This window comes from Dermacentor silvarum, chromosome 8 (genome assembly GCF_013339745.2).
Source record: "Dermacentor silvarum isolate Dsil-2018 chromosome 8, BIME_Dsil_1.4, whole genome shotgun sequence".
NCBI lineage: Eukaryota > Metazoa > Arthropoda > Arachnida > Ixodida > Ixodidae > Dermacentor > Dermacentor silvarum.
Window position 1 is genome coordinate 39,940,254 of NC_051161.1, and position 25,897 is coordinate 39,966,150.

General features: G+C 43.8%; 3 protein-coding genes across 4 annotated transcripts in view; 1 reads left to right on the plus strand and 2 right to left on the minus strand.

Moving 5' to 3' along the window:
* Nucleotides 1-159: 159 nt before the first annotated feature.
* Nucleotides 160-6,357, minus strand: LOC119461073 (39S ribosomal protein L2, mitochondrial). 2 transcript variants are annotated; one of them, XM_037722253.2, is made up of 5 exons: nucleotides 6,260-6,357; nucleotides 5,585-5,874; nucleotides 4,875-5,123; nucleotides 3,443-3,579; nucleotides 160-439 (listed from the first exon to the last, which is right to left on the minus strand). In XM_037722253.2, exons 2-5 carry the CDS (start codon nucleotides 5,844-5,846, stop codon nucleotides 179-181), a joined length of 909 nt encoding a protein of 302 aa, XP_037578181.1. In that variant the 5' UTR covers nucleotides 5,847-5,874; nucleotides 6,260-6,357; the 3' UTR covers nucleotides 160-178. The 2 variants fall into 2 exon arrangements, with proteins under 2 accessions (XP_037578181.1, XP_049528528.1); XM_049672571.1 differs by lacking the exon at nucleotides 6,260-6,357 and adding an exon at nucleotides 6,144-6,254.
* Nucleotides 6,358-6,500: 143 nt separating this feature from the next.
* LOC119461076 (U6 snRNA-associated Sm-like protein LSm8) lies at nucleotides 6,501-11,177 on the plus strand. Its single transcript, XM_037722255.2, has 4 exons — nucleotides 6,501-6,822; nucleotides 7,972-8,012; nucleotides 9,137-9,264; nucleotides 10,654-11,177. Exons 1-4 carry the CDS (start codon nucleotides 6,792-6,794, stop codon nucleotides 10,742-10,744), a joined length of 291 nt encoding a protein of 96 aa, XP_037578183.1. The 5' UTR covers nucleotides 6,501-6,791; the 3' UTR covers nucleotides 10,745-11,177.
* A 988-nt stretch (nucleotides 11,178-12,165) lies between these two features.
* LOC119462091 (oxysterol-binding protein-related protein 9) overlaps nucleotides 12,166-25,897 on the minus strand; it is a 33,498-nt gene continuing 19,766 nt past the window's right edge. Inside the window, exons 14-21 of the mRNA XM_049672831.1 lie at nucleotides 23,072-23,268; nucleotides 21,966-22,177; nucleotides 21,187-21,361; nucleotides 20,279-20,375; nucleotides 15,614-15,739; nucleotides 14,103-14,194; nucleotides 13,042-13,147; nucleotides 12,166-12,294 (exon numbers count right to left, since the gene is read on the minus strand). Of these exons, the coding sequence (XP_049528788.1) occupies nucleotides 12,220-12,294; nucleotides 13,042-13,147; nucleotides 14,103-14,194; nucleotides 15,614-15,739; nucleotides 20,279-20,375; nucleotides 21,187-21,361; nucleotides 21,966-22,177; nucleotides 23,072-23,268 (1,080 nt within the window). The 3' untranslated portion in view covers nucleotides 12,166-12,219. The remainder of the gene's footprint in view (nucleotides 12,295-13,041; nucleotides 13,148-14,102; nucleotides 14,195-15,613; nucleotides 15,740-20,278; nucleotides 20,376-21,186; nucleotides 21,362-21,965; nucleotides 22,178-23,071; nucleotides 23,269-25,897) is intronic.

A 25,897-nucleotide genomic window follows, 5' to 3' on the forward strand; every position in this document is an offset into this window, starting at 1 on the left:
CTGCAAGTGGCGCTCGCGTCGACACCGCTGTTCAGGATGCTTGATACGCCATGGTACGTTACAGCCTGGCAGCGGTGTCAGCGGCGCGTTGCGACAGCATCGGCGTACCGCAAACAGTAGTTGGGACCTACAAACCCTTACAAGACAAACCACGCAAGCAAGGTAAGGGGCAAACACTTTATTGCATTGTGGGCCTCTGCAACGGGTACACTTTGACAGGAGGTGGAGGACGTATCTTGCGACCGCAATAGCCGTCTTTACGATGCCAGAAGCCAGAGCGAGGTCGACGACCCAAGCGACGCAACCTGTTGGGACTGCCGATAGGGTAGAAAGTCTCGCGGCGGTTAGCATTGGACGCCTGGCCAACCACAGCCATGCATCGTTCGCTGAGTGACACCTGTAACTTGGATGGCAGCTGGATGATCACGCGGTTTTCAAGCTGCATCAATAAATGCAATAATGATGGTCAAAAGATGAGGGAATGTTGTGAACAGTAACCAAGAAAAGAACTAAATCCCCGCATCGGATGCAGGGCTTAGAAAGAAAAATGCATTGCTCTACAGGCCAAAAGCTGGTGACAATGGGCTTCCTCAATTATCCATCCCCGACAGTTCCAGGTTGCCAAAGGCAGTGGTTTCAGTCAATGAGCATTGCATACGCAGCGTTTGGGCAGTTCTGGACATTCCGGGATGACAAATCGAAGAGGCCCAGTGATGCACTAAGACAGACTTGCCGGATGCAGGTTCACCTTAACAGCAGCTAGGAACAGGAGATATGGTTTAGTGAACATGTGCACTCATACATGAATGCAGTTGGCAAGAAATTGTCGCAAGATGCTTCACTCCGACAGTTTTTCTCGATAAATACTGCCCCTTCCACAATTTTGCATGCTTCCCCTCCTTTTATTGTTCTCATTGCTCTCAAAGCTGTGCTGCTGTGAAGATATGGATCAATGTCAGCATTAGTCCACTGCACTGATAAACCTCAGAGGCCATAGTATTGTTCTTCAACTTCCCCTTTGCTGACTGCAAATATGTAATTTTCACAAACAGTTCATCTACTTGTCACTGTCATGACCTTAATAACACCCCCTTCTATCATCACAAAAATATCTTGAAATAGCTTCTTTCCTTGCTCCTTTGACAACTCTCTACCCAGTTGCACTGCTATTAACAAAGTGAGTAAAGAAATTAGTGATTGTTAACGTCTGTTAACGACTTCCTGTCTGTGTTCTTGGTTTCCTGTATTTGCACTTCACCTTTTATAAGAACTATAGTGTTCAATTCATTACTTTCATAACATTTTTGTTTGTGTTTGACCTTGTTTTTTATGTGTGCCACCTTTTTCATTGTTTATTTCCCTCCCCACTCCTGCTACTATAACCTAATGATGCTGCAGTGTGTCAAAAAATAAATAATAAAAAAATAAAAAGCTATTTTGCTTATTTGTCACAATAAACGTAAACGGAAGGCAGTCTTCTTAATGAAATAATAAACTCCCTTCTTTGTGCAGTACAGTAACAGATTAATAAAATGTAATACATATTTGGCCATCATGGTCACCAAGGCATTCATTGCTCAGTGGCTAAGCAGATTTACCATGTTCGAAATGTGCTGCAAGGTGACTAACATTACATAATTATCATGAAGTCAAAGCAATTTGATCAATCTCGCTGCCTCCCGAGTGCTTGACTTTTACAAATTGATTGCATCTTGTAGTATACATTCTCTTATATTAGGAGTGGGTGAAAGTTTGGAGTTTCGAATATGAATCGAATACTACAAACTAACTATTGTATTTGTATTCTAAAAAAAATGATTCAGTATTTTTGAACGTTTAAAGCTACCCAAATATTTTGCAACAGCCAAATTTTTAAGTATGGTTATGTTCTCAGTCTGCGAAACAAGGTATCACAAATTATCAAAGTGAGACAAGGCCAAAATTTTTCGAAGCAATGCTAAAACGAAATGGGTGATGGAAGCTTTGTTTTCAGTTTCCCGGTGGAAGCCTATATGACAATTTGCGATTTTTGTTTCTAGTCATGTAGCAGTTTTATATTTTACGCTATAACCCTAATGTTTTCTTTGCAACAGGCCGTTTTACATGTGTCTACAGCACACAAGTACTTCGGCAGCTTTTTTTTTTTCCAACCTTCTGAACTTCTTTCGAGCAACCATTTATTTAGTTTTTTGGAAAGCTAGTCATACAGCAGTCATTCATTTTTAGAAAACTTGTTTGCAACCAGGATCTAAAGTTGTGGAGAGGCTACTTGTGCAGTTATTTTATATGACAATTAGTGATCTTGAGTCTAAAACTATTCTTTTGTCTCTGATAGCTGTCTTTACACTATTGTCAGTACAGGCGCGGGACCTAATTATACCGAAATAAGCCTTCTTGCTGTGAAAATATGCGTCTGTGTTTCGCTATTCGATATTTGATTCATATTAGAAAAAAATTGTATTTGCCCAGCTCTACTAATTATATTACTATATGAGAATGCAATGTGCCTAGTTTATCTGAAAAATACCGCCCAGTGCCAGCTTAAACACTAAGTACAACAATGTGTTTATTTGCTCCTCAGTAAGTGCTGTCTTAGAGGTTGAATTTTGTACTCTACTATGAAAAAAAGAAAAAAAAAATGTTCATAGAGGTCTAACATGGCATTGTGCAGAACAAGAGTGTGAATGTACATTTCATGTATATACAGTCCAACATGGCAAGAGCAAAGGTTTGTGGTATATCAAATGTACCACCATCTGAAATGTACCATAAGTAACACAGTGTGAAAGCTTTTTCGTAGGTTTGCAGTCAGGCATTTCACATTTCATTCTACTTTTATTTCTGTTTTTCATGCCTACATGTGTGCTTTAGTAGAAATCTGTACAGCTGCTGGCCATTACTTAATTGCCCACTCCCCCTTCACACTTCACAAAGCTTTTACTGCCCGAAATTTAAGCAAAGGAAAGTGAAACATGATGCACCAAATATAAACATGGCTGTTATTAGGAAACAATGAAACACAGGTGGGATGCACCTGCAAAAATACACAAATAAAATTGTGCAGGAACCATCGACCGTGATGGTCCATGTAAGGAAATAGCTGAACGCTTCTAGAAAGCTATTTGCTTTATTAAAGGAGTGATGCGCTTGACAGTGTATATTTGTTGCAGTGAAGCATTTGTTGTTTCATTGTGTAATTTCGTAGAGAACAGAGCCATTAACCAGTACATCGGTAGTGGCAGTATACTAGTGGTTAGCATGTGCGTCTCAAAGAACTAAAATAGTTGGCCTTCAGCAACAAACGTGCCACGTTACTTGGTTGTGTGAGAGCACACATCCTTTCATCAGTGCCTTTGTGTCGGTGATGAAAATCCAAAGCAAAAGAGCCAAAGAAAGCTATTCGCTTTAAAAGCATTCCACGATGAAAACACGGAAGACATACCTTGCGAAGGATCTGAGCAGACGCACCAGCAGCTCGGCACATGACACCTCCTTCACCAGGGAATTTCTCAATGTGGTGCACCAGAGTGGACACCGGCAGAGCACCCAATGGGTGGGCATCACCATCCTTTGGTTGCACTGGATCAGTGATAGAGCATGCCTTTGGTTATAATAAGCTGCAAAGTGGGCTATGGAGGCACACTGTAGTGAAGGGGACCTAGCTAAATTCTGACTACCTGGGCTTATTTAACACACACCCAAATCTAAGCGCATGAGCATCTGTGCATTAGACTACCATCACAATTACGACCACTAGTCATACTTACAAAACAGAACAAATGAGAACAAGCAACATAAAAGAGACAGGATTGGCACCGAACATCAACTGAGTTTACTTAGCTTTCATCCTGTCTTCTTCATGTTCTGTGTCTCTATTTTTTTTCAGTACTGTCACTATGTCAAAATACTAATACCAACTAGCCCAGCTTTCTGCCTTAACTATTGGCTACTAGCCACGCTTCAACGAACGCCACACTAGTGCACTGCATTTTCTAGTATACTGTCGTAATGCAATGCACCATAATTGATGTGCAGCGCATCAACCTTCGTGTGACAGGATTTAAAACGAGCTTGTGCATGTTTTTAGCGAGTGTGCCTTGCCTGCGAGTGGAGTAGCGCGGGTGTCACAATGTTCGCTTTCACTCTCTCCCTCCTGATGTGACGTGCCAGAAGTTTACATGAACTCACTAGAGGCAACTTCACTCACTCAAGCCACCTCAGGCTAAGACAGATGCTTCTTCCTAGTGTATTGTCCCTGTTTACATTTTAATGCAATGTGCTAAAATAAAGATGTGATGTGCTACTGTGACAGTCAAGTAACCATGAATGCTGAGGCTGGGAATTGAACCTGCAACCTTGTGCTCAGCAGCAGAATGTCATAGCTGCAGCAGCGTGTCAATCTATAAAACAAGTGCTGAACGGGCTCCATATCTACAAACCTACTCTTACATACCACCCGTGACTGGCTTCAATCGTGTTAGTTGCCTGGTGCCCAAACTCCAGCCAATGAAGAAACGCTCTAGCATAAGATATGTATTGTGAACCTGGGATCCCAGTTATTCATAACTGCAGCCAAAAATGCAGCATTTTGTTCATAGGGATCGAAGTCCTCCTGCCTGGCTTTTAGCAGAGGGGTCAGACAAGCTGAAGAAGAGATATTTTCAGGGTCATTACTTGTAACCTCTTGGATGTGGACAAATGTTGCGTTGGGCTAGTAAAATGTAATGATTCCTTTTGCTCAATTCTATTCATTCTTTATCATACGCCCTTCATGACCGGCCAATCCCAGTGATAATGTCAGAGGGGCACCGCTCAGACCACTGATAAAGAGGGAAAATGAATAGCATTAGAATAGAATACATGGAAATACGCACCTGGGATACGTGGGATCTCGCCTGAAGTGGTGATGATATCACCGGGCTTGATGCCCTCGGTAGCCGTCAACCACCGCTTGTGATCACCAGAGGCCACCAGGGCAAGGCGTGCCGTGCGCAGCGGGTCGTAGCGCACTTGGTACACTCGCTCCTCCAGTTTACTGCCATCTTCGCTAGCTACTCGCTTGTGGTCAATCCAACGAAACCAGCGCTTCATACCTCCTCCAATAGTCCTCACCACCACTTTACCTGTCAACAAAGAGAGCACATCTCACATACAGTCATTTTTCCTCATTCTGCCATGAAACAAAGAATTGCAGCCAATGAATGTGCTTATATGTCCGCATTATTATACTTAACTGTTGTACTTTTTCCTTCAATACATCGAGGCTAAGATAGTAATCCTAGGCTACAGATAGCAGACTCGAACTGCGAACTGGTATAAATGGAATGTAGCATTTTATATGCGGTAAACCATAGCCTCCTATATACTTTCTATAGTATATAGGAGGCTATGGGTAAACTATCCGTGATTTAGGGGCCTGTTCACACGGATACGGTTCCTTATTTAGCGTGGCCAAACGCGAGAGCAGTCGAAATTTCCGCAACATATTTGAAATCGCTATTAGAGGCATTCACGCTTGAACACGGTGCTTCTACAATCGACGTGATAGCAACCTGAAGTATCAGGTAAGATCAGCTCTGCTCACCTGTTTCTGGATCCCGGCCAGCGAGCTTGCGGATAGGCAGCTTTTTCGTCGTGTACACACCGTCTTCGGGCAATATTGGCCGCCAGCCGTATTTTCGTGGCTCAGGCCTCTGCACGGTCTCCATGAGCGGTCGCGGATAACCACGAATCCGACGCGACACCCGCATCGACTTGAACCGCAGGCTCTGCAGCTGCGTCTCAAACTGAGCCGCAAGCAGCGAAGTCGCCGTTCGGGCTATGTTTGCTAGGAGGCTCACCGCCATGGCTTGTTCGTCGGTTGACTAGGACAGTCTGCAACGCCAGCAACAGAGCATGAGACAAGCACTGAAACCGACTTGCGAGTACAATGCGAGTACAATGTCAAAGGCGAGATGTAAAAGAATGTGAACAGACATAATCTTCCTATCGGATTCACACACAACCGCGAATACGAGCGAAGCACGGTCAAGGAAGCCCTCCGCACATTCGGCAGCCTCACTACTTCGTGCAACTGTAAAACATGCGGGTAGAAAGGCTTCTACGAAGAGCTAAACTAGTGTGTGCAAGGTAGGAATACGCACAACAAGCACATAAGCTGCATTCGGTTGGTGAGACTAGTGTGTACAGGTTCCAAGGACACCTAAGGGTTCAGCGAAAAGAGCATTTGTAATCGTTAAATTTCGCGAAATGTATTTACCCTTCAGTAGATCATCTGCGACTGCAGCCGTGCTCGCGTGAACCTCCACCCGGCTTCGGCTAGATTTCGTAATGTCTTGTACGGCAACCTGTGACGGTTGCTGTGTTGCATTTCTGACAGATAATAACATAAAAAAGTACTCTAAAAAATAGAAGATATCTTGACTTTATACATTATTAGTGGTAACCACAGCATGAATAAAGGGCTTCAGAAAAAGTTTTATACTGTGGTTGGCACTATCGTGGAATCGGCATTGACACCGAAACACATGTTTACGTCCGTGCGCGCTTGCTAAGTTCGACTACTTTGACTTGAAATTCCTGGTTTTTTTCTCGCTTAGTTAGCGATCTGCTGTCGTAGCGCATTGCATTCCATAAACGCGTGACGGCAACAATCAGTCTTTCGACGCTGATGTGAATTGTAGTAGAGTGACCTCTAATTGTAGTCATTTTACAACGGACCCGGCGTGCGTCTAGACTCAAACGTGGAGTTATCGTTTTTGTTGAAAGCGTGAATCGACGACTCTTCCACAATGGCCGCATCGCTTGAAGGATATGTCAACCGTATCCTTTTTGAAGTTTGTTTTTCCTAGTAAGTATTCAAATGTAGGAGACTGTGCTGGGTTAACGCGCGAATCGCACTTTCGTGTGCACACTCGCGCATGCTCGACTCGCAGCCGTCTATCCTTCCAAATTTTTGTGCATCTTGCTCTAATTAAAAAAAAAAAAATGCACAGCGTTTGCTTTTTGCCATCTGCTCCCCCCTAGACAGTCCTTAATAAGAGAATTGTTCTGAGTAAAGGAAAAAAAAAAAAAAAAAAGTGCCGAGGGGGAGGGGGGGACGTGTGTTTGTTTACTGCTTCGTCTAAGCACAAAATACCGACACGGGTGGAAACGTTATACTAGTACTATGCAAAAACAAACCAAACTATTAACATTCATTTAGCATATATATTTGTTACAAAATTCTTTTTCAGTTTTATCCGCTTCTATCGCCCAATTTTTAAATTCGTTAAAGGAACACTAACATTTTTGCAGCACTATAGGAAAATATTTACGATCTGTAGACAATTCTGCCATGAACATGCAAGCCAAATGTTATTCCTCTGAATGTCCGAAATCTCGTGCAAGGGATCACACGCTCTCTCCTGTGGCTTTCGAGGTCCCCTCTATTGATGTAATAGACCTGTTTGACTGCCAATACATGGCAGCCACTGGGTGATGGTTCATGATCATGGGTTACTTCAGAGCAAAATCTTGCACATGCATGCTTTCATGCCCCTCATTCATGCCCCTTCTAGCAAACGGGGAAGTGGCAGTTAATGCATTCTGCCCATCCTGTCACCACTCTGACACCATTGTCAAAGGCCAATCTTGAAGGGTTAACATTTGTGCACTGCGGGAAGCAGAACAAATAAAAAAAAAAGGAGAAAGAGGCAGAGCATTGCTTTCCCTACTACCTTAGCTCAGAGAAAATGCTATGTACAAGAGGAATTGGGAGCGTAAACATTGCGCTCTTTATATCTCTGTTATTATTAGGTCCTTCTCCGAAAATTTTGGCAGAAATGTATTCATTGGGAGGCATCACGTTCACTTCAGTGTGTTCTCAGTTTTGTAGAACATGTGTTGGCGGGGCCCCTTTAGTTTGCTCCTCCAGATGAAATCTCAAATATCTCATTACTTGGAAGATTTTTCTTAACATTTTTTGTTCAGACACAGTATCAATTATTACTGCCGATGGTCGTCACATAGTGGTAAGTTCATGCTGCTGCACAAGATTATAGCTGCTATGTCTGTCCGCATGCTCTTGTATTTATTCTAAGTTGCTGGTGACAAGCCACCTGAATTAACTGACAGGTGAGTAGTGCAAGTGTCAAACATTTAATGACGGACATCTGTGATGCAGGGTTTCTCGTGTTTTTTGCGTTTTCATCACTTACTACTTGCCATTAACACAGGATATGTGTCATATCTTACTACAGCATGCTACTGAACTCGTATTAAGTTTTTGCTGTGCAACAGTAGCATAAGGCATTACCCTACTTCATGCATGTGTGGGCAATGATGCAAAATGTGCTTACATTGTCAGAGGTTGTTTTCATATCGCAACTTAGAAGTTTGAGTTAACTTGGCTGCTGTATAACAAACACACTGATACTGAAAATGGGTTTTCTGCATTGACAGTTCATTTATGTCTAATTAGTTTAACTCACTGGCTTCCAAAGCCAGCGATTTTCCGGGTGGGTAGTATTGTTAGTTTAAAAAGCTATTCGTAGATGGGTGCAACCGGCACTATATGCTGGAAAAGTTAATAATTGTTGTCAATAGATGGTACTATAGGTGTCGACTTCAGGTAGATTTAGTTTTTTTAATTTTTAGTTGATATTTGTAGAATGTTTGTGCATGCATAGTGTGAGTTATGATACCTGTGTGCCTCGAAGCAGTGCAGTGGGCACATTTTCCACATACTATTCTGATGAATCCTGGCAAACAATATCCATCGTGGCAATGTGAAATGGCCAGTGGAAATAACGGGGGAGGGCGGAAAGCGACAACAGATGAGAGTGTCAAGGGTGTGGTGCCACTCCGCACGTGCCTGAGTGTTTCTTCTAGCTTTTCCACACAAAAATGAATCTGTGACTGGCAATTAGGTTTCTGAGCTGGAAGGTGCTGCTTCACTTTATAAATAAAACATTTATTTGCATAATTGCAGTGTTAATTACCATAGAGTATTATATATCAAGCACAACAACAGAGGTTAGCATAGCGTATGTACGCGAGCGAAAATAGTCGGTACGGAGAGCCATGCGGCAAGCGCCATGTTTGGTAGCCAATGGGTTAAGATGTGAAGGCCTAATGGTCTGAACTTTGTTTTCAGGGCACACTGAAAGGCTTTGACCAGACCATTAACCTGATACTGGACGAAAGCCATGAACGCGTGTACAGTTCAGACCATGGTGTTGAGCAGGTGCCCCTGGGACTGTACATTGTGCGAGGAGATAATGTGTACGTATCTGCTTGAACATTCACAGCATCTTAGAGTTGTACTCAGTAATTTAGTGTCTCACAGCATCTGGTTGGTGCAATTGTAATCGAGACTTCAAGAAATACCCTTCCTGTTCTTGTAAACATCCATGCCTGACATAGCATAATGTGTCATTGTGGTTTTGTACATTGCATGGGTAATGTGTGCATAGGATTAAAACACGGTGTTGCTCTGTACAGTGGATAGTTGGGAGCATTGTTTTAGTATCATTGGCCTTCATGATGTGTTTGACAAAGGAAGGGGCAGCAATTATTACTGCAATATTTCTGCTAGATTCAAAGCACTGTGCCTGCAAGTTCCAAGAACTTTACCTACACATGAAGTTCTGCTCCACATTGGAGTTACTCGACTTGTGTACTGAAAATTTTGGACACTGAAAATTTTCCCAAAATTTACACTTTGTACGACACGAGACTTCAGGCATTTGCTTTGTGTTTGCTGGTGCAAATACAATTTGCTGAGAGTTCTACAATGTTATTTCTACAACATGTGGGCATGATTAGCTTTACACCTTATTGTACTTATGCAGACCTTAGGAGTGGGCAGTTTATAGCTAATAAAAATGGTGTTAACTTGACAGTGTTTCACCGCTGCATTCCATCATCTGATTGATGAGAATATGTTACTTTAATGGCTGTCGGTACTGTGCAAGACCTTGGTATTCAAGTTGTAGCGTGAATCAGACATTCTCAAAACGTGACCTGTTTGCACAGGGTCCCTTATTTCAAGCTTCCAACACTGCTAATCATAACTCAACTTCGTGACATTTCAGTTTGTGTCACTCGGCGCTTGTTTCGTCGTGTGCATTGTTCTTTGCAAGAAACAGTGCTAATGCGCACTGTTTTGCGCACACAGTGTGCGTGCGATACACAATCTCATGAGGCTCAGAGCACTCGCGTACCTGTGCTGTTGCTGCTGTAGTGTCAGTAGTCCTTGCCATGTATCCACTGCACTTAAGCCAAGGACAACAACGAGTTGAATGCAGAGGTCAGCTGCATTGTAGTTTTTGCTAATGGATTATTGGCAGTGGGGATTGTTAACTCATAGACAGACAGTCTCAGTTCTTCTTGACTGCATCATTCTTATCTTCATTTAATCTTGTTATGCTCACATCCTAGTCCCTACTTCATAAGGTTCAGTGCGGCTTGTCACGGGAGAGCAAAATGTGAAATAAATATAAAACTAAATATTTCCAGCCATGTTTGCCATTCGATTCGCTAAGTGCTACCACTATTGATATTCTTTGCAGCAGGAGCCCTATAGTGAAACTAGCCATGATGTTGATCTATTGATACGTGTTGGCATCTGGTAACTTGAACATTGCCATCATTTCTCTTGTTCATTTCTAGGGTTGTCGTCGGGCAAGTGGACGATGAGTTGGACATGCATCTAGACTTGGCGAACATGCGCGCTGAACCACTGAATGCTGTGGTCCACTAGTGGAGTGGTGCGTTGTCTGGACAAGGACCTTAGCAGCCTAACTTGATTGCTGCTTTAGGGCTGCTTCATTTTTGAGAAAATGTTTTTTTTTTAACTCTTTAATTTGTCGCGTGTGGAGAATTGAAGCAGGGGCGCATGCAGCCATCTGAGAACTAAAGCCATTCGAGCTTGTCCTGCTGTACTTAAAGGGACTATGGGCAAACAAATTAAGTCAAAATGATACATTAGTGCTCTAAAATGTTTGAAACAACAGTTTTACCAAAGACAAAATTTTTGTAAGTTAAGCACGAATGTGTAAATGTAGGATGCGATTGGTCTCACCACTGAAAATACACTGCCAGCCTCCAGCGATACATTGTGTCATGTTCATAATTGGTAAGTGTAGTAGTAACCCCAGATAATAAAGAGAGAATCATTGAATTTCAACATGAAAGGAAGTGTAGTTTGATCACGTTTATTGATAATAACTCACTGGGTGTTTGTTGGAGTGTGGCGCCCTCTCTGTGCAGCCATCTGACTTCAGCAAGGGCAGTGGTGTCAGGCAGAACATGATTTCCAAGATTGCTGGCACAGTGCAGGGTTCCTCTGCTGTGCTAGATAATGCATATCCGCCCATTTCTTGGAACAGTCTGCCATCATTGGGAGATTTGCTGTTTTCAATTGAAAGCTGCCTACTGTTGTGATTTTCACTTGGGGAAATAATCTCTTAATGCTAAAAAAAAGTGCTGAGTGATTCTTTAGGACTGATTTATCATTCTAGCTATGTATGTTTTGTTTTAGTGTTTAACTCGTGTGGTTAAGGTTTCTTCTTTTGTATGTGTGGAAGCTCACATTTAATACTTTTTCATGTTGATGACAGCATAATTACCTTATATGCCTCCAGCTTAGGAAAAAAAAGTGCGAGAACTGTAGATTTAGATTTTTCACTTGTATTGGCTGTGTTCTTTAGGTGCAAAGGGTAGTTTTAATTTGAAAAAACTAACAAGCCATGATTAGCCATGTGTAGCTGTCAGCATAAAGATGTGCCAGTGCGTTTTGCACTTGCTAATGTGTTATGCACATCAGCTAATATATGTCTGCATGTGATATTTTCACCTTTTAGAGACAAACATCTTAACTTTAATGATAAATATTCAAAAGAAGAAATGATGGAAACGTCACATTTTTGTTTGCGTAATCACCACTGCGGAATTTTCATGCAATATCATTAGGAAAAAGTCTGACTATGACAGGATCTTGCACAAGTCTAGACGTTAAAAGTGAAACTGAATACCAGAAATTGTCATTTATGTTTTTTAAGGCAGTGGGTAAAAAAAGTGAGACTAGAATATGCCTTCTTTGTATGTGCACAATGAAAAAAAATTTTTTTTTGAAGGATATTACAGCTTATAAGAAACTGATGCAACAATTCGCTGATGGTGGGTAGGTATACAGCATTCTTGCGGTGCTGTCCATGCGGAGGAACATTCGAGGCACTACTGGAGTTTCTTCTCAGACTTTCTTCTCAAGTCATTTTTGTAGCTGAAGGTGTCCCCTTCTTTCTTGAACAGCTGCAGTAAAGAAACATCTTTTTAAAGATGCTGAAATCAGCAGATATTGGTCCTGTACCCTAAGTCAGTATCTTGGCATTAATGAAATGAAAACAGAGGGTTCTCAGAACCCCGCTGCTCACAATAACAGATAAATGCAGTCGAGCCCCGCTATGATCCGCTGTCATCCGATGTGAAAATACCCTCATTATGTCCAATATTCTGGGGAAACATCCGTTATATACTAATGTCATCAAGAAAAATTTAGATTGATTTAGTTGTGTCTGATTATTCATTATATCAGAGTTCTTTATATTGAGGTATGGCTGTACTCTGATTACTTGCTACACTTGCCTTGGTTGCTTAGTGGCTATGGTGTTGTGCTGCTAAGCAAGAGGTTGTGGGATCAAATCCCGGCCACTGGCGGCTGCATTTCTATGGGGGCAAAAGGCAACAACACCCGTCTGCCTAGATTTAGGTGCTCGTTACAGAACCTCAGGGGGTCAAAATTAATCTGGAGTCCTCCACTACGACGTTCCTCATAATCAGATTGTGGTTCTGGCAGGTAAAACCCCTGTAATTCAATTCAATTCAATTCTGATTACTTGCAACATATTTTTGTGTGCATGTGTTTGTATGTTTGACATCAAAATCAAGTTTCTGTACAAATTTGTCGCCTTCCATATAAACAATAAGTATTCAGGAGTCTAATCAAGCGACACCTTTGCATTTGAAGTGCTCTCAAAGTATGTTTAGTGGAGCTGTTACCGTGGGCTGGTAGTTCGGCTCAGTTGACTTAAGCACGTTAAGCCTCCGGTCGTAGGCTTCCCGAAGCTTTCTGCGGCGCAGCACTTCTGTAACACTTCGCCACACGCTGCATTGCAAATAGAGATTACACTTGGTGAAGCAAGCAACGAGTAGAGCTCAGCTAAGCAAAGTCTGGCCATTATTGATTGCATTGCCATGTTACAAACAGTTTGCTTTTGTGTTTGTTGTGTGCCTTGTTTGTCACTCTGTTAGTATGTTCAAATTATGGTTGGCCGAATTAGTGATCGATGTTCTACAACGTAACCACTGTTTTAACTTCTCTCTATCATTTTTACACCACTGCATATAGCGCAACAAGAATAATTAGTAGAGCTCGCAGAATATTTAAATATGTTTACCATTTTTAATACAAGTGTCTTTAACTTTAGCTGTAGGTCCTGAATGTAATTTAGTCGAGGGGTAAATCATTTACTTAAACGAAATTCTTCACTGTCTCTCGCGATGACCAACATGAAATTCTGCAGTGTCTCATGTTCCCATATCAGGGCCCTAATGGACAAGATATTGTACGTTGAACCTAGGTATGAAGTAAAAGCAGAAGTTTGTTTTTAGTAAGGTATACTCGGATACACACAAACCATGAAGTGCTAGTGATGGTGCTCCCAAGTCACTCCAGAGTACATCTTTAATATGGAAGTGCACCAACAGAAATCATCATTTTTGATTGAAAAATTGCATCAGCGTCTGAACTGCTTTCTGGCACCACTGGCTTTCCAATGCAGCTGAATATTTCACTTGCTGACTTGCTCAGAAAGTGATTGCATCTGCTTTGCTAAGGCCACACTTTCATAGGTGGCAACTTGAAGTAAGTGCTCCTTCCTTTAATTTTAATACTGACACCGTATAATTTTAGTAATATATATGCAGATATTGGAATTTAAAAGCCTGATTAAACAATAGCAACAGCAAATTCCTATGATCAACACTGTAGCAAAGCTTTACACTTTGCTTACAAAGCGCAAATGTGTCAACTCATTGCTGTAATCACAATTGCCACCAACATTGTAGAGCATTTTGGATTGTCTTCAGTGATGAAGGTAGCTTCCCGACGGGCCTGCTTTAGTAACCGTGCATTCAGGATTTCCTTCGTCTCCTGAAACAACAAAAAATGAAAAAGCTTGACCTTTTATTTGTGCTTTTAAGCAGCAAATTTTTAAACGAACGATACTCCATTAGTATCATCTGGCAAGTTAGCTGGGTAACACTGCAACTATGGCAGAAAATAATGTGAGAATTTCTCTTTTAAGGCAAAGCATTTGTTAAGTATATCTTTGAGGTTTTTTAAGTCGTCGGGGTAGCCTCTCTGCAGGAGCCGGTTGTTTCACCGTGACATCATATCATACCCTCTCTTTCTCGTATACACCAGATGACATGTCTAGCCTAGCATTACGCCGGAAGGAGAACTTGTTTGCTTCTTACTAGGCTCTTTTACGGCGGTCAGAAGACGGGAGCCTGTCTTGGCATGCCTGGGCCTCGGAAGAGTTACATGCCCAATGCTTATTATTATTTTTTATTTAGACGTACATTGTCTGGGATGAATAAACTAAATGCAGATTAACTGCCTGACTATAGCCCCTCTACCCATTTGCCCTCTACACTGTCTAGCAGCAGTGAGTAATCAAAAGCTTCCTTTTCTTTACGCTTAAAACAATAGCAACAATACCGCAAATGTAACGAAAGAAGGATCAGCATTGCGTCAGACACTTAATAGCGAGAAATACAGGGAAAGACGCATCACACTGTGCACCACCTTTTGTCCTCAACAGAAATGCACGCACACGAAAAGTAGGCAGCATCATATTTGACACAAAAGAAAACAGCAAAAGATAGACTACAGAAACTGCAAATTACATCATAATGGGAAGTAGACAAGCATACACAACGCTTACTACAGCAACTCCTGCCCCTAAGCGCAGCAGTGGATTCTCTGATTAGACTGTGGAAGCACCCTCACATCATGTTCGGAACCATGCTTCAAATATAACGCCATTTTTTCCCCCTCTTCACATAATACGAGGATTATGCTAAAGTCCTGCTTACAAATCAGTGATATATTTGAGAGCGGTGTGTAATAGATAAATTTTGGCCGAGTTAGATGACTTAGTAGGTGCACTTTACAGAATTTATTACTCAGTTACCGAGTTGAAAACTGGATCATTTTTGTTCTAAATTTTGCAATTTTCAACGATTTTTGTAAAAAGTTGACAGCTTAAGTAAGAAAATTTGCTTCCTACTGGCTCTAGCTTTTAGAACTTTCCTTTAAATGCAACAAACCTCATCAAAGTATGTGCGGAGGCTGCCGAGAAAAAAGGTTATCTTCGTTCCCATGCATATTGAATAACAGCTCTCGAAAACGCGGCGAGCTTATGCACCATGCGGGTATGCACTACGGGGAAGCCAACCTATTGATGGCAGGAGGCACAGGTTCGCCAACAGAAGTGCGGTGGACGCTCGAGTTAGCTTTAAAAATCACTGCAACACCCTCGAGCTGCATGCAATTCTGCCCACTCACCCCAGAGGCCCAGGAGGCCGTCACGCTGTCTGTCCATCGACCGTGCAGCCTCACGAAGGGTCGATTCATGACTGGGTTGTAGACGTCGGCTTGAATGCTGTGTCTCTGACTGCCCGGCATCGGAGCCTGCGACGCAGCGCTTCGTGGTAGCAAAAAATAACAAGAAAAAAAAAAGCTTGGGAGACGCTTAAGCGTCGCCTTCAAGAGTAGAACGCGATAGCATTAAAGGGTCCCTGACTGCTTCTCACGCCTCCCGGCAACTGCAGCTCATGCAACAGTAATATTTACCGGGAAAAACGCTTGGCGGCGAATGCTATGCATGAAGGCGAGCTTTCTGGTTCTTTTTTTTCCTTTCCTCCACACGGCCGGCGCCGCCACTGCCGTGGAGGCGAGCGCCATCTGGTGGTACTGCAAGGAATCGAGCGGCGTGCGCCACGCTGTGATTGGTAGAAACTTTTTTTCGTTCACGGGCAACGCCGTGCTTTCTGCTTAACGGGGCCCTTCAATCTATCGCTCTAAAAGATGCAGATGGGTTCATATGCTCGCGCAGTTATATAGTATGACCGCACGACACTTGTGAAATTTCGCTTGCTATCGCAACATACGTACCAAGGGATGTTACCTGTAGTCCATACACTACGGCAGGTACAACTTCACGAAGTATACTCGGTGAACTGTGCTAGGCACGGTGTTTATATTTCCTTGAAGTAGGAAGCATATTGTTGAATGATGAACGATGAGTATTTCATCTGTGTGTTGTATTTACAGCCTTTGTAGAAAGTTACTTATTCAAGCGTCCCATAGTGGCATACTGCCGTTATTCGGATTGTTTCCCAGACTCCTAAAACAAGTGCACAAGATACGAATTCTTCAAATCCGGTAAATATACGGGGAATATTATTGTAATGTGGTGGCGAAACGGTCACGTTCCTGGCCTAAATAGAAGCGTTGGAAGTAATTACTGAACCCTCGTATTTTGTTGTCTATTTTCATGTGTCGCAGAAGTTCTTAGTTGGTTTCACTGGTGTCGGTAAACGAGACGATGCACCTTTCTCATATTTGGCGAAAATAAGGGGCAGGTTATGGGTAATGCGTAAGCAAAGTTCAAAGCGTGTGGGTTAATTACATCATTTGCAACAAATTACGTATGCAAGTGCTCCGGAGCGTTAGGAGTATGTTTTACGAGCGGCGCAAAATTTAGCCCGCTGCCCGGGCATAACTACAAATGCTACCGAGATCAAATTTAGCAAACGTGGGGATAACTACGTGTGTATAACTTAGACAATCTTTGTCGATGGGTTCTGCCGGAATTTCTTTCGTTTGTCTTGTACAGGTTGGCAGCTAAATGTCTGTGAGTATCCGGAAAATAAATAAAGAAAATACTCCGTTTGATAAGTCTAACTGCGAACGTGTACAGAATATTTAACCTTAAAAAAAACCTATAATTTAAAAGGTGCCGCACAATTGCATTACAAAACGCATTTTTAAACCGCGACTGCCTATTTTCGTGCTAACAAGGTTTGCAGACTCGCTATCGAAGCGACCAGCTGACCATGAGGTTGCCGGTTAACACTGTGGTCTCGCTGCAAAAGACGGCATACTCACGGAAGTTTCCGGCAAGCTTACTAATACGCTCTGTGGAGTGTCTCCATACTTTGAAAAGTTTGCCTCCGTATCATGTTGGCAAGGACGCCTGAAGTAGGCACTATGCCGCCTATTCAAATACACGTAAAACGCAGAAACGTTTTAATGAAATATTTTGCAATTGAGAGAGAAAGATAACTTCTAGTGACTGTTGATAGTGAATTTCTTATTTTAGACACGAACTTTCTTTTTAGAAAAATTACCCCAAAAATGGTATGTTTAAAGAAAAAGAGCACCAAGTTTATAAATGCGTGACTCTGCTCAAAAAAAAAAAAAAAAAAAAAAAAAAAAGAAAAAAGAAAACAGATATTCGCTGGTTTTGGGCTGATAAGCACGAGGTCGCGGGATCAAATCCCGGTCACGGCGGCCGCATTTCGATGGGGGCGAAATGCGAAAACACCCGTGTACTTAGATTTAGGTGCACGTTAAAGAACCCCAGGTGACCCAAATTATTCCGGAGTCCCCCACTACGGCGTGCCTCATAATCAGATCGTGGTTTTGGCACGTAAAATCCCCATAATGCAATTTTAAATTTTTTTCAGATATCGCTGTTCTTAAACTGCATCGGTTAGAGCATCGAAAGCGGCTAAAAATTGAATATATCAATTTGTAGCTGACGCGAATTTGTTACAATGTTTACGAGTGTTTTGCATAAGGTCTACTCACATAATAATGGTATATACTTCATACCGGTATATAATATAGATCATATTTGTCCGCTGTAGATGTGTGGTTGTCCGCTGTAGAGGTGTGGTTTACAGGATCGTGACAGCGCTTTTCAGTGCCGAGTTCCAAAATTGTAAAGGTGATAGTTTCGTTTTTCGAAATTTTGTGATTTTTTGACAATTTTTATCAAAACATTTACGGCGTGAATAAAAACTCCGCTTCCGAGAGTCCCCATATTTTAACTTTTCCTTCTATAGGCAATAAACCCCATCGAGTTCGGTGTAGTGCTTGTCCCCCCCCCCCCCCCCCCCCAAAAAAAAAAAAAAAAAAAACGATTTCTCCTTTCCCATGTGTTTAGATAGGAACCCCCGAACCAAAGCTTCCTCTTAATGACGCCTAGAGCAGTGCCCGTAATTTATCGAGAAAGTGGCTATATTTAGCGAGTTTTTGGTCGTCTTAACGACAGCTGTCGTTTTGGAGTAATTTTAGCGACATTTCAACACTCCTGTTTAAGTTACGTAAATTAGTGAGCAAATTCCCTCCGGTGAAATAATCAATGGCAATTTGGCTGAGATCAATGTCTCGCCCATTGTTTATTCCAAGGGGGATATATGCGCGTCCATTTGTTGTTAATCCTATCGACAGCTAAGAGCTTACTATTGAGCCATGTGGATGCGTTTAATGGACAGTGACTAAGTGCAAATATCCAGTCAAGCTAAAGTGATACATTAGTGCTCGAGAACGTCTAAGGCGTCAATATTGTCGTGAACAGAGATTTAGTAATCGAGAAATTGAGGGAAATGCAGGACATGATTAGAGACTCCCGCGGGAAATTCAAGTACTAGCCCGATGACGAAGGCGCTCACTATAATTGTCACTAGTACTCAGCCAATAGTTTTAAAAAGATAATTGTATTATAAGACGGGAAAAAATGCTACTTGTCCAGTTCTATTTCAACTTAAAAAAAACAAAAAAAAACATTGCCGTTAACCTTGACAAGGACGCGGGCGGTCGAAAGGTTTCCTTCACTCTGCGCTACCCGCGTTTTATCGTTTGAGTAGTTTCGATATGGCGTAGTGCTGCGCTCGTTTTGCTGGCTCACGAAACTCGCAAAAATTGCAAGTAGCAGAGAATGACACGTCCATGTGAGGTCGTGGGATTCCCGAACGGACCACGCCACTTGACCAAGTTATATATAGCCACCATAAAAGAGCAGCTGCAGCGGTGCATCCAAAGCTCTGTCTCGGCTCGGTTTCTCGATGGCCGCGCACTTGCGTTTTGCGCAGAAAACCGTAGTGCCGTCTGTCGGGCGCCCTCTTACTCACCGACGGCAGTAAAAGATGGTGATGCAACACCACCTAGATAGCACAGACCTACGTACTCCGATCTATGACGTCACGCTACCTGGCCCGAAATTTCCATTACCAAGGCTGGCATGACGAATGCGCTGACGTCAAAATCACTGTTGCTTACGCGGGAGCATCCCCATTAGATTCTACGGCAATCGGGCCAGGTGTCATGACGTCATGATCGAAGTGCGTAGGCCTTGTGGTATCTAGGTGGTGTTGGGTGATGGCGTATGCAACGTCGCCGCTCCCCACTCGGGGGCGGGTGTTTTGAATTGCGCTAAAGGTATGCGGACCCTTCAGGCAATTTTCTGGTAAACTAATCATGGCCCGAAACAAGCGATGTTTCTGGAATGGTATTTTAACAGTCCACGTCGGCTTAGTATTTGCATCTAATGTCCCTTTAAAACTACTTCTCTTGGCAAAGCATAACCTTGAGATTTGACACCGTTTCAGAAAACGGGGGTTGTTTTCCTTTTTTCACATTCTCACCGTTGACTCGCCACAGCAGGAGGTATGTTAACAAAAGGTAACGAGGAAATTGTCCAAGGAAATGAGAATTCCGAGCAAGTAATTATCATCACTTAGCGACTTTTCGCTCAAAGTGGAGTGATTTTGGCCGCAACCTGGCGACCTTGTCCAACAAAAAATTACTAGCACTGGCATAGAGTCGGCGATACGTAACTCTTCCCCTAAAATAAATTCCCTCTTAGGAGATCTGGTTAGACGGTAGTCGCTGCCTTGCGTGCGGTCATACTGATGAAAGAAAAGGGCTATGTCGACACATACCCATCATCGGAGGACTCCCTTAAAGTTTATATACAAGGCTGTCCCGTATATAGGAACAATGCCAATGCAAATAGGCTTCATTACTATACCAACATTTCATTTTAGTTCACTCGGGGAATGTGGTGTTATGGGGATCAGCCAGGTTGGTGCGTGTTGCGCGCAATGTCTGCACGAAAATACAGTGACGCGCAGCAGCAGCAGCAAATATGGCGGATCATACCTTAGCCATGAACTTTATCTTGGCGTGGTAACCTGTCTGGCGACAGCTGACATTCACGACGCCGCAAAACTCGAACCAGGGTTTGCTTGCAACGTTTCTGTAATAAGAGCATTTGGTGTTCTAAGTGCTAACGGTTAATATTGTTACGCGCTATGCCGAGCATGGAAGAATGCACCAAAAAGGCGGTGAAGACGACGATCGGAGCAGCGCTCGTGTTGTTGTTCTGCCATCTTGCCTGCAGCCGTCTCTCTTTGTATATATCGTGTAAATATAATTTTCCTATCCCTTTTGCTACTCAAATCCCCGTGGCAATATTATAAGCTCAGAGAGAAGCAGAATGATTCGCGCACTGTAAGTGAATTTACGCCTTTTATGGGAAAAAATGTGAATCATAACACTCCTGAAAGGTGTTTTCGTCCAAAAAACACTTAGGCGCTTGTATTTGCGAAGCATTGGACAGATGTTGATGCTTGACCTCCCCCTCCCACCTCCCCCAATTCCCCTTAAGGGTGTACTAAGAGAATTGCGTGAGGATGCAAGGGTGTTTTTGTTTAATTTCGTTTCACTGAGAAACGTACAGCTGTGTGAAGAAGCAACGCGTCCCACGTGTCTACAAACGTGCGGGTGAAGGACTACAGTGTTATTTATGTCATTGTCAGGCTGCACACACTTGTAAAATGTCTTCGTGCACAAAGTCCACGTGGTGTAATAGTGCTGCTAAAAAAAAATAAATAAAAAATAAAAAGTGGTGTAGCCAGGACTAAGTTTCGAAGGTGACTTTCCTAAGGTGTTTCTCGCTCTCACCGGAATTAATATAAATATTAGGGAGGACGGTGGCGTTCCGACAGTGAAACCCTTTCTTGGCTACGCCACTGTCTTGCGTATACACTTGGTTAATTGCTACTCACCGCACACATGCTGCTGGCAGCTCGAACATGTATTCTTCCGAATACTGGCTCACATAGACGCTGGCTTTGCCGTGCAACCGGATCTGCACGTACGAGCCGACGCTAAATGCCTCCGGCTGAAGCTGCGCCAAAGCTCGTATGCCGCTGGAGGAGCACTCGGCATACAGACACGTCTCTGGCAGTCAAAAAGAAAGAAACGTACGGAGGGCCTCTTTAAAAAAATCTCTGAGTGCCGCAAGTGTTTCTATGATTGTGCTAGAAATTAGCCTAGTAATACCTGACTAAGAAATGCGCGAGGTAAAAGAGGTGAAAGAACATAAACGAAGCCAGTTGCAAAAAGCGAGAGGCAGCACAGGGAAGATGAGCGAGAGGAAAGAGTCGAGTGTCTCCTCTTCTTCTGCACTAGAGTCACCGTGTATGCTCCCGTAGGGAGCATATACAGTAACTCTATCCTACACTGTCGGCGAGCGCCACCTATACAAAGAAATACGACTCGGACTGGAGACATGGCTAAAGTACCTCCATCCTAGGCCACAGGCCATCATTTTAAATAAAGGCTTCAATCAGTGAAGTCTTTTTTTTTTTTCTTTCTCTTTTCTAAACGATGCTCCCGCGCACCTGTGAATGTTTTCTTCAACCGATACCGTCCGGAATAGTGCATGACGCTGCGCCAGCTATCGTGCCACTGCTTCGCATTGTGGCGAAACAGCAGATTTGTTTGCCCTAAATGTCAGTGTTGTATCCGATCTTGTACGCCACGCCTATGAGCGCTGCCTTACGTGGCGGGTTTACGGAGACCTGTTCGGCGGCGTACTGCAGGTCTCCGATTCCTGGGCCGCAGCGCAGGGGCCACGAGCAGCGGTGCGTCTCTCCCAACACCGGCTCCAGTGGCTTGGTGATGTCGTCGCCTCGCTTGACATAGTAGATACCGGCCAGGTACCAGCGTAGCGCGCGTAGCATTCGCTCCGATGCACGCGTCGACGAGCCGATCCTGCGAGCGAGCGTACATCATGCTGATCCTCTGAAACAAAACAATGGAACCTGCACCACCCGCTCTTTTAAACTTTCGCCTGCGGAGCCACTGATGTCCTCGCGAGCGGTCAGAGGGTGCTTGCTCACACGTTGCAGGTTCGTCAATGCATGCGTTCTGATGATTGATAGGTTCGCCTCACAGCTGCAAAGGTGCAGGTATTAGGGAAATATGCAATGTACCTCCTTCGGGTGGAGGGGTGCTCTGACCTCCCTTCCAGAACTGCATTATCCCTCGTGTAGACTACCGTGTAGACTTACTTAACTAGTGCCAGAAAGACGTGGGACGCGACTAAGATGCATACAGGGCACGACGACTATGTGGCGTGCCCATGACCGATGCTTAACGTCCCAAGGACACACAACTTCTATGAGAAACGCCGGAAGGAACGGCTTCGGAATAATGTTGATCACCTAGTGTTCTTTAATGTGCACCAAAAGTTCGGTGTATACATCTTTTTAAAAATACTAATAAATTGAAAACTGCCTTAAAGTTTGCTTTGCCTCATTAAGACTCGTTCTGCCAAGAAGCACGCTTTACAGGTATGCTGTCCGTGTTAATCTTCGTGACGCTAAGATTTCCTTGCTTTCACTACAGCTGTCATCCGCGCTCGTAACTCAGCGAGCGGGGATTCGAAGAACGTCACATGGCACATAATTAACATATAGAAACTAACACAGAGAAACAGCGTTGGCATGAATTGGGACATTAATGGCTTTCGTTGTAAACAAGAGACTTTTAGGGAATCGGGGTTATTCCGCTGCGTTTGTAGCACAGCACGTACCCCACTGCGTAGTCTGCGTATCACTACTCCACTACGCATCCGTCGTTGCTTAAAGGGGGCACAGTACGTACTCCGCGAACAGCTCTGGGCAGGCAAACAAGTCGGCAAGGGCCTGGAGACATGAGCGAGTCTGGAGCAGCGGCATCGGGTAGTCGACATGCAGCAGGCTTTCGCCGAAGGGAAGCGATGAACAGAGGTCCCCCAGGGTGCGCGCCGTCGGACCGGGGGCTTCTTCCCATATGCGGTTGGTCCCAAGCGTCAAGAGGGTCTGCACAAATAAAGACACGTGCACGCCCGGCAGAGCGATGACCTCGCTAAGTGGGAGGATGGCTTAAAGCGATACTCTTCATTGCGGATCGTCTGCACATCGTCCGCACAGCATCGTCTGCACAACGGCCGCTCCATAAAAAAAGCACTGATCGCACCTGTGTGTTTTGATTCGAGCGTTACTATATACTGGCGCGCAGCATGTTTGCCTTTTAAAAGAAAGAGAAGGCAGTTTTGCCCGAACAACGTGAAACATTGCAAGCGACAGGAAGGTCTAGCGCATGCGCTGAAGGCGTCTCATAATGCTGGCGTGATGAGGAGCGGCTTTGCAAGTGTCGCACGTCTATGATGCGCGAGATGAGACCGAAGGAAAACCGTCGTATTTTAAATGCGAAGCATTTCTGGCCGGCGGCTCTGTCTGTTGTCCCGCGTCCCACACCCCCACAGCGCATGCGTGTCCCCTCCCCCTCTCTCCCCTCTCCTACGCTCCCCCATTTCTCTCCTCTAGGAATCCTGTACGGAGCGGCGCCAGCGTCCCACACCCCCATAGGTCGTGCGCGTCCCCTCCCCCTCTCTCCTCTAGGAATACGGAGCGGCGCGCTCGACAGGTGGTGCGACAGCTGCATACTCCGCTGGGTGCGCCACGGTAGTTGCGCGGTATGAAAATGACGGAGCGCGCGAGCCTCATTCTCGCTCCTGTGCAGCGCCGCGATGAGCGCTCGGGCCGCTGCCGCGAAACCATATCCCCGCTGCTTCGCATCCACACATGGTTCCCTTTAGCGGCAGATGGAGTAATTTTTTAAGCTTGGAATATTTTAGCTCCTGATTCGGCCACCTTCAAGTGACCTTGAGCCAAAAGTTAGAGCCGTTATCCGGGCACTCAAAACGAGAACATGCCGGCAAGTTGCAAGAACAAAACGAGATCATCCGGGCAACCAGTCTAAACATAAGAAAATGCGGTCTCTGGACCGCAACCCCTTGCACAGGACCGCATTACATACGCTAGTTACTCTCCAAACAAGTTACAAACAAGATTGCTTCCGAGTTCTTCCCTAATGTTTCTTTACAATGTCACTCATGCTGCAACTGAACGCTGAAGTTCTGTTTGTCATTTCCAACAACGATATTCAAAAGGCAGATACAGGGGACTTAAGGCCGCACATTTGCAGCCGAACACTACGATCTGACAAGAAGAAAAGTGGCGACAGACGCTGAGCGCGTTGGACTGTTGCGAGCAGAAGCGCGGTTGAAGGCGGCGGCACCAGCAGGCAGCTAAATACGCCATATGGTAGTCATTTCATGCTTACACGTACTCTCGATTACGGGAGAACCAGTAACTTATTTTTTTCGATCTTACCAATATTCGGCACTTCTCGTAAAAAAATATCAGGCCCTAAATAAAAATTCCGCTTCCAACAGTTGCTGTAGTTTAATTTTCTCTCTCAAATGCAACAAGCTTCGTTGAAATTGGTCCATGGATTATCTCAGTAAAGCGTTTCTGCGTTTTACGTGCATTTAAATAGGCGGAATCGGAACTGGGCCCGACATTTGATATAGACCACGGCGGCGGCTTGCATCGCTGCAGTCGTACTAACTCCCAGCTGACCTCCAAAGGGGGAGCCGGCAAAATGCTACGCGAGTAAGAAAAATTACGGATTGCTGGCTAAAATGAACCGCGCAAATAAGTTGTCTATTTGAGTGAGGTGTGCGCAAGGTAACTTTTATTTTATATTATTATCATGTATAATTATGTTTCAAACGAAATTCGGGGCTCTGACGCAGATTACGTTGGTTGGTGTTCGTTGATTGCCATTTGATACCGACGTCGTCGACACACGTGGGCCTCCACCGCCGTTCGAAAATTGTTGCGGAACTCCGCCTAACATCTTTGCTGTAAAAATAAACGCGGTGTTTGGGATGTCGTAAACACGCTGTTTATCCGTGCCCTGTTGAAGGATAGCAAGATGAATTATCAGTATCCTCCTGATCGAACTATACCTTGCTTCACTTTTTTATTGCGATAACGATTATATGGACACTCCAAGTGAATTTTCCCGTCGTCGTCGGCGTCGCCGCGAGGATCCGTATATATATATATATATATATATATATATATATATATATATATATATATATATATGCCACGCTTTGCTATATTACATGCGGTTAATTCAGGTTATATTACCACACCATTATATCACTAAAGTTGCTCATACCAGGTCTTACATTCTTGACGAAAATATTCCTCAGAATTTTGAGAATGGCAAACCACAAACAAATGTCATGAAACAAAACACCGACAGGGGCATGCCTTTCACCTTAAATCTTCTCAGACTTAAATTTTAGAAGTGCGAAACTACAACAGAGGTCAAACTTTAAAATTATTTTATTGTTGCGGCTGTGCACTACCTCCGGGATCAGTCTAGGAGTAAGGTTTGAGACATACCCGATACGGAAAAGTGGTGGTAAAGTCGCTAAGAAAGACGTTGGCTTTAAGTAATAAACATAAATGAAATTGTACGAATGACATGATTCAAACAGAGGTTCCCTAACGCAACAAGCTTGTTTTCACTTAGCTTACGTTTACTTCAAACTGCCACTACAGCTACGAGTCTTACACTTCATGTAAT

Coding starts and splice junctions, on each gene's coding strand:
- LOC119461073 (XM_037722253.2), bottom strand. CDS start 5,846: ATGGCGGTGAGCCTCCTAGCAAACATAGCCCGAACGGCGACTTCGCTG. Junction 3,580..4,874: donor CGAGATCCCACGTATCCCAG/GTGCGTATTTCC, acceptor TCACTGATCCAG/TGCAACCAAAGGATGGTGAT. Junction 440..3,442: donor CTGCTCAGATCCTTCGCAAG/GTATGTCTTCCG, acceptor TTATTGATGCAG/CTTGAAAACCGCGTGATCAT.
- LOC119461076 (XM_037722255.2), top strand. CDS start 6,792: ATGGCCGCATCGCTTGAAGGATATGTCAACC. Junction 6,823..7,971: donor GCTTGAAGGATATGTCAACC/GTATCCTTTTTG, acceptor TTTTTTGTTCAG/ACACAGTATCAATTATTACT. Junction 9,265..10,653: donor ATTGTGCGAGGAGATAATGT/GTACGTATCTGC, acceptor GTTCATTTCTAG/GGTTGTCGTCGGGCAAGTGG.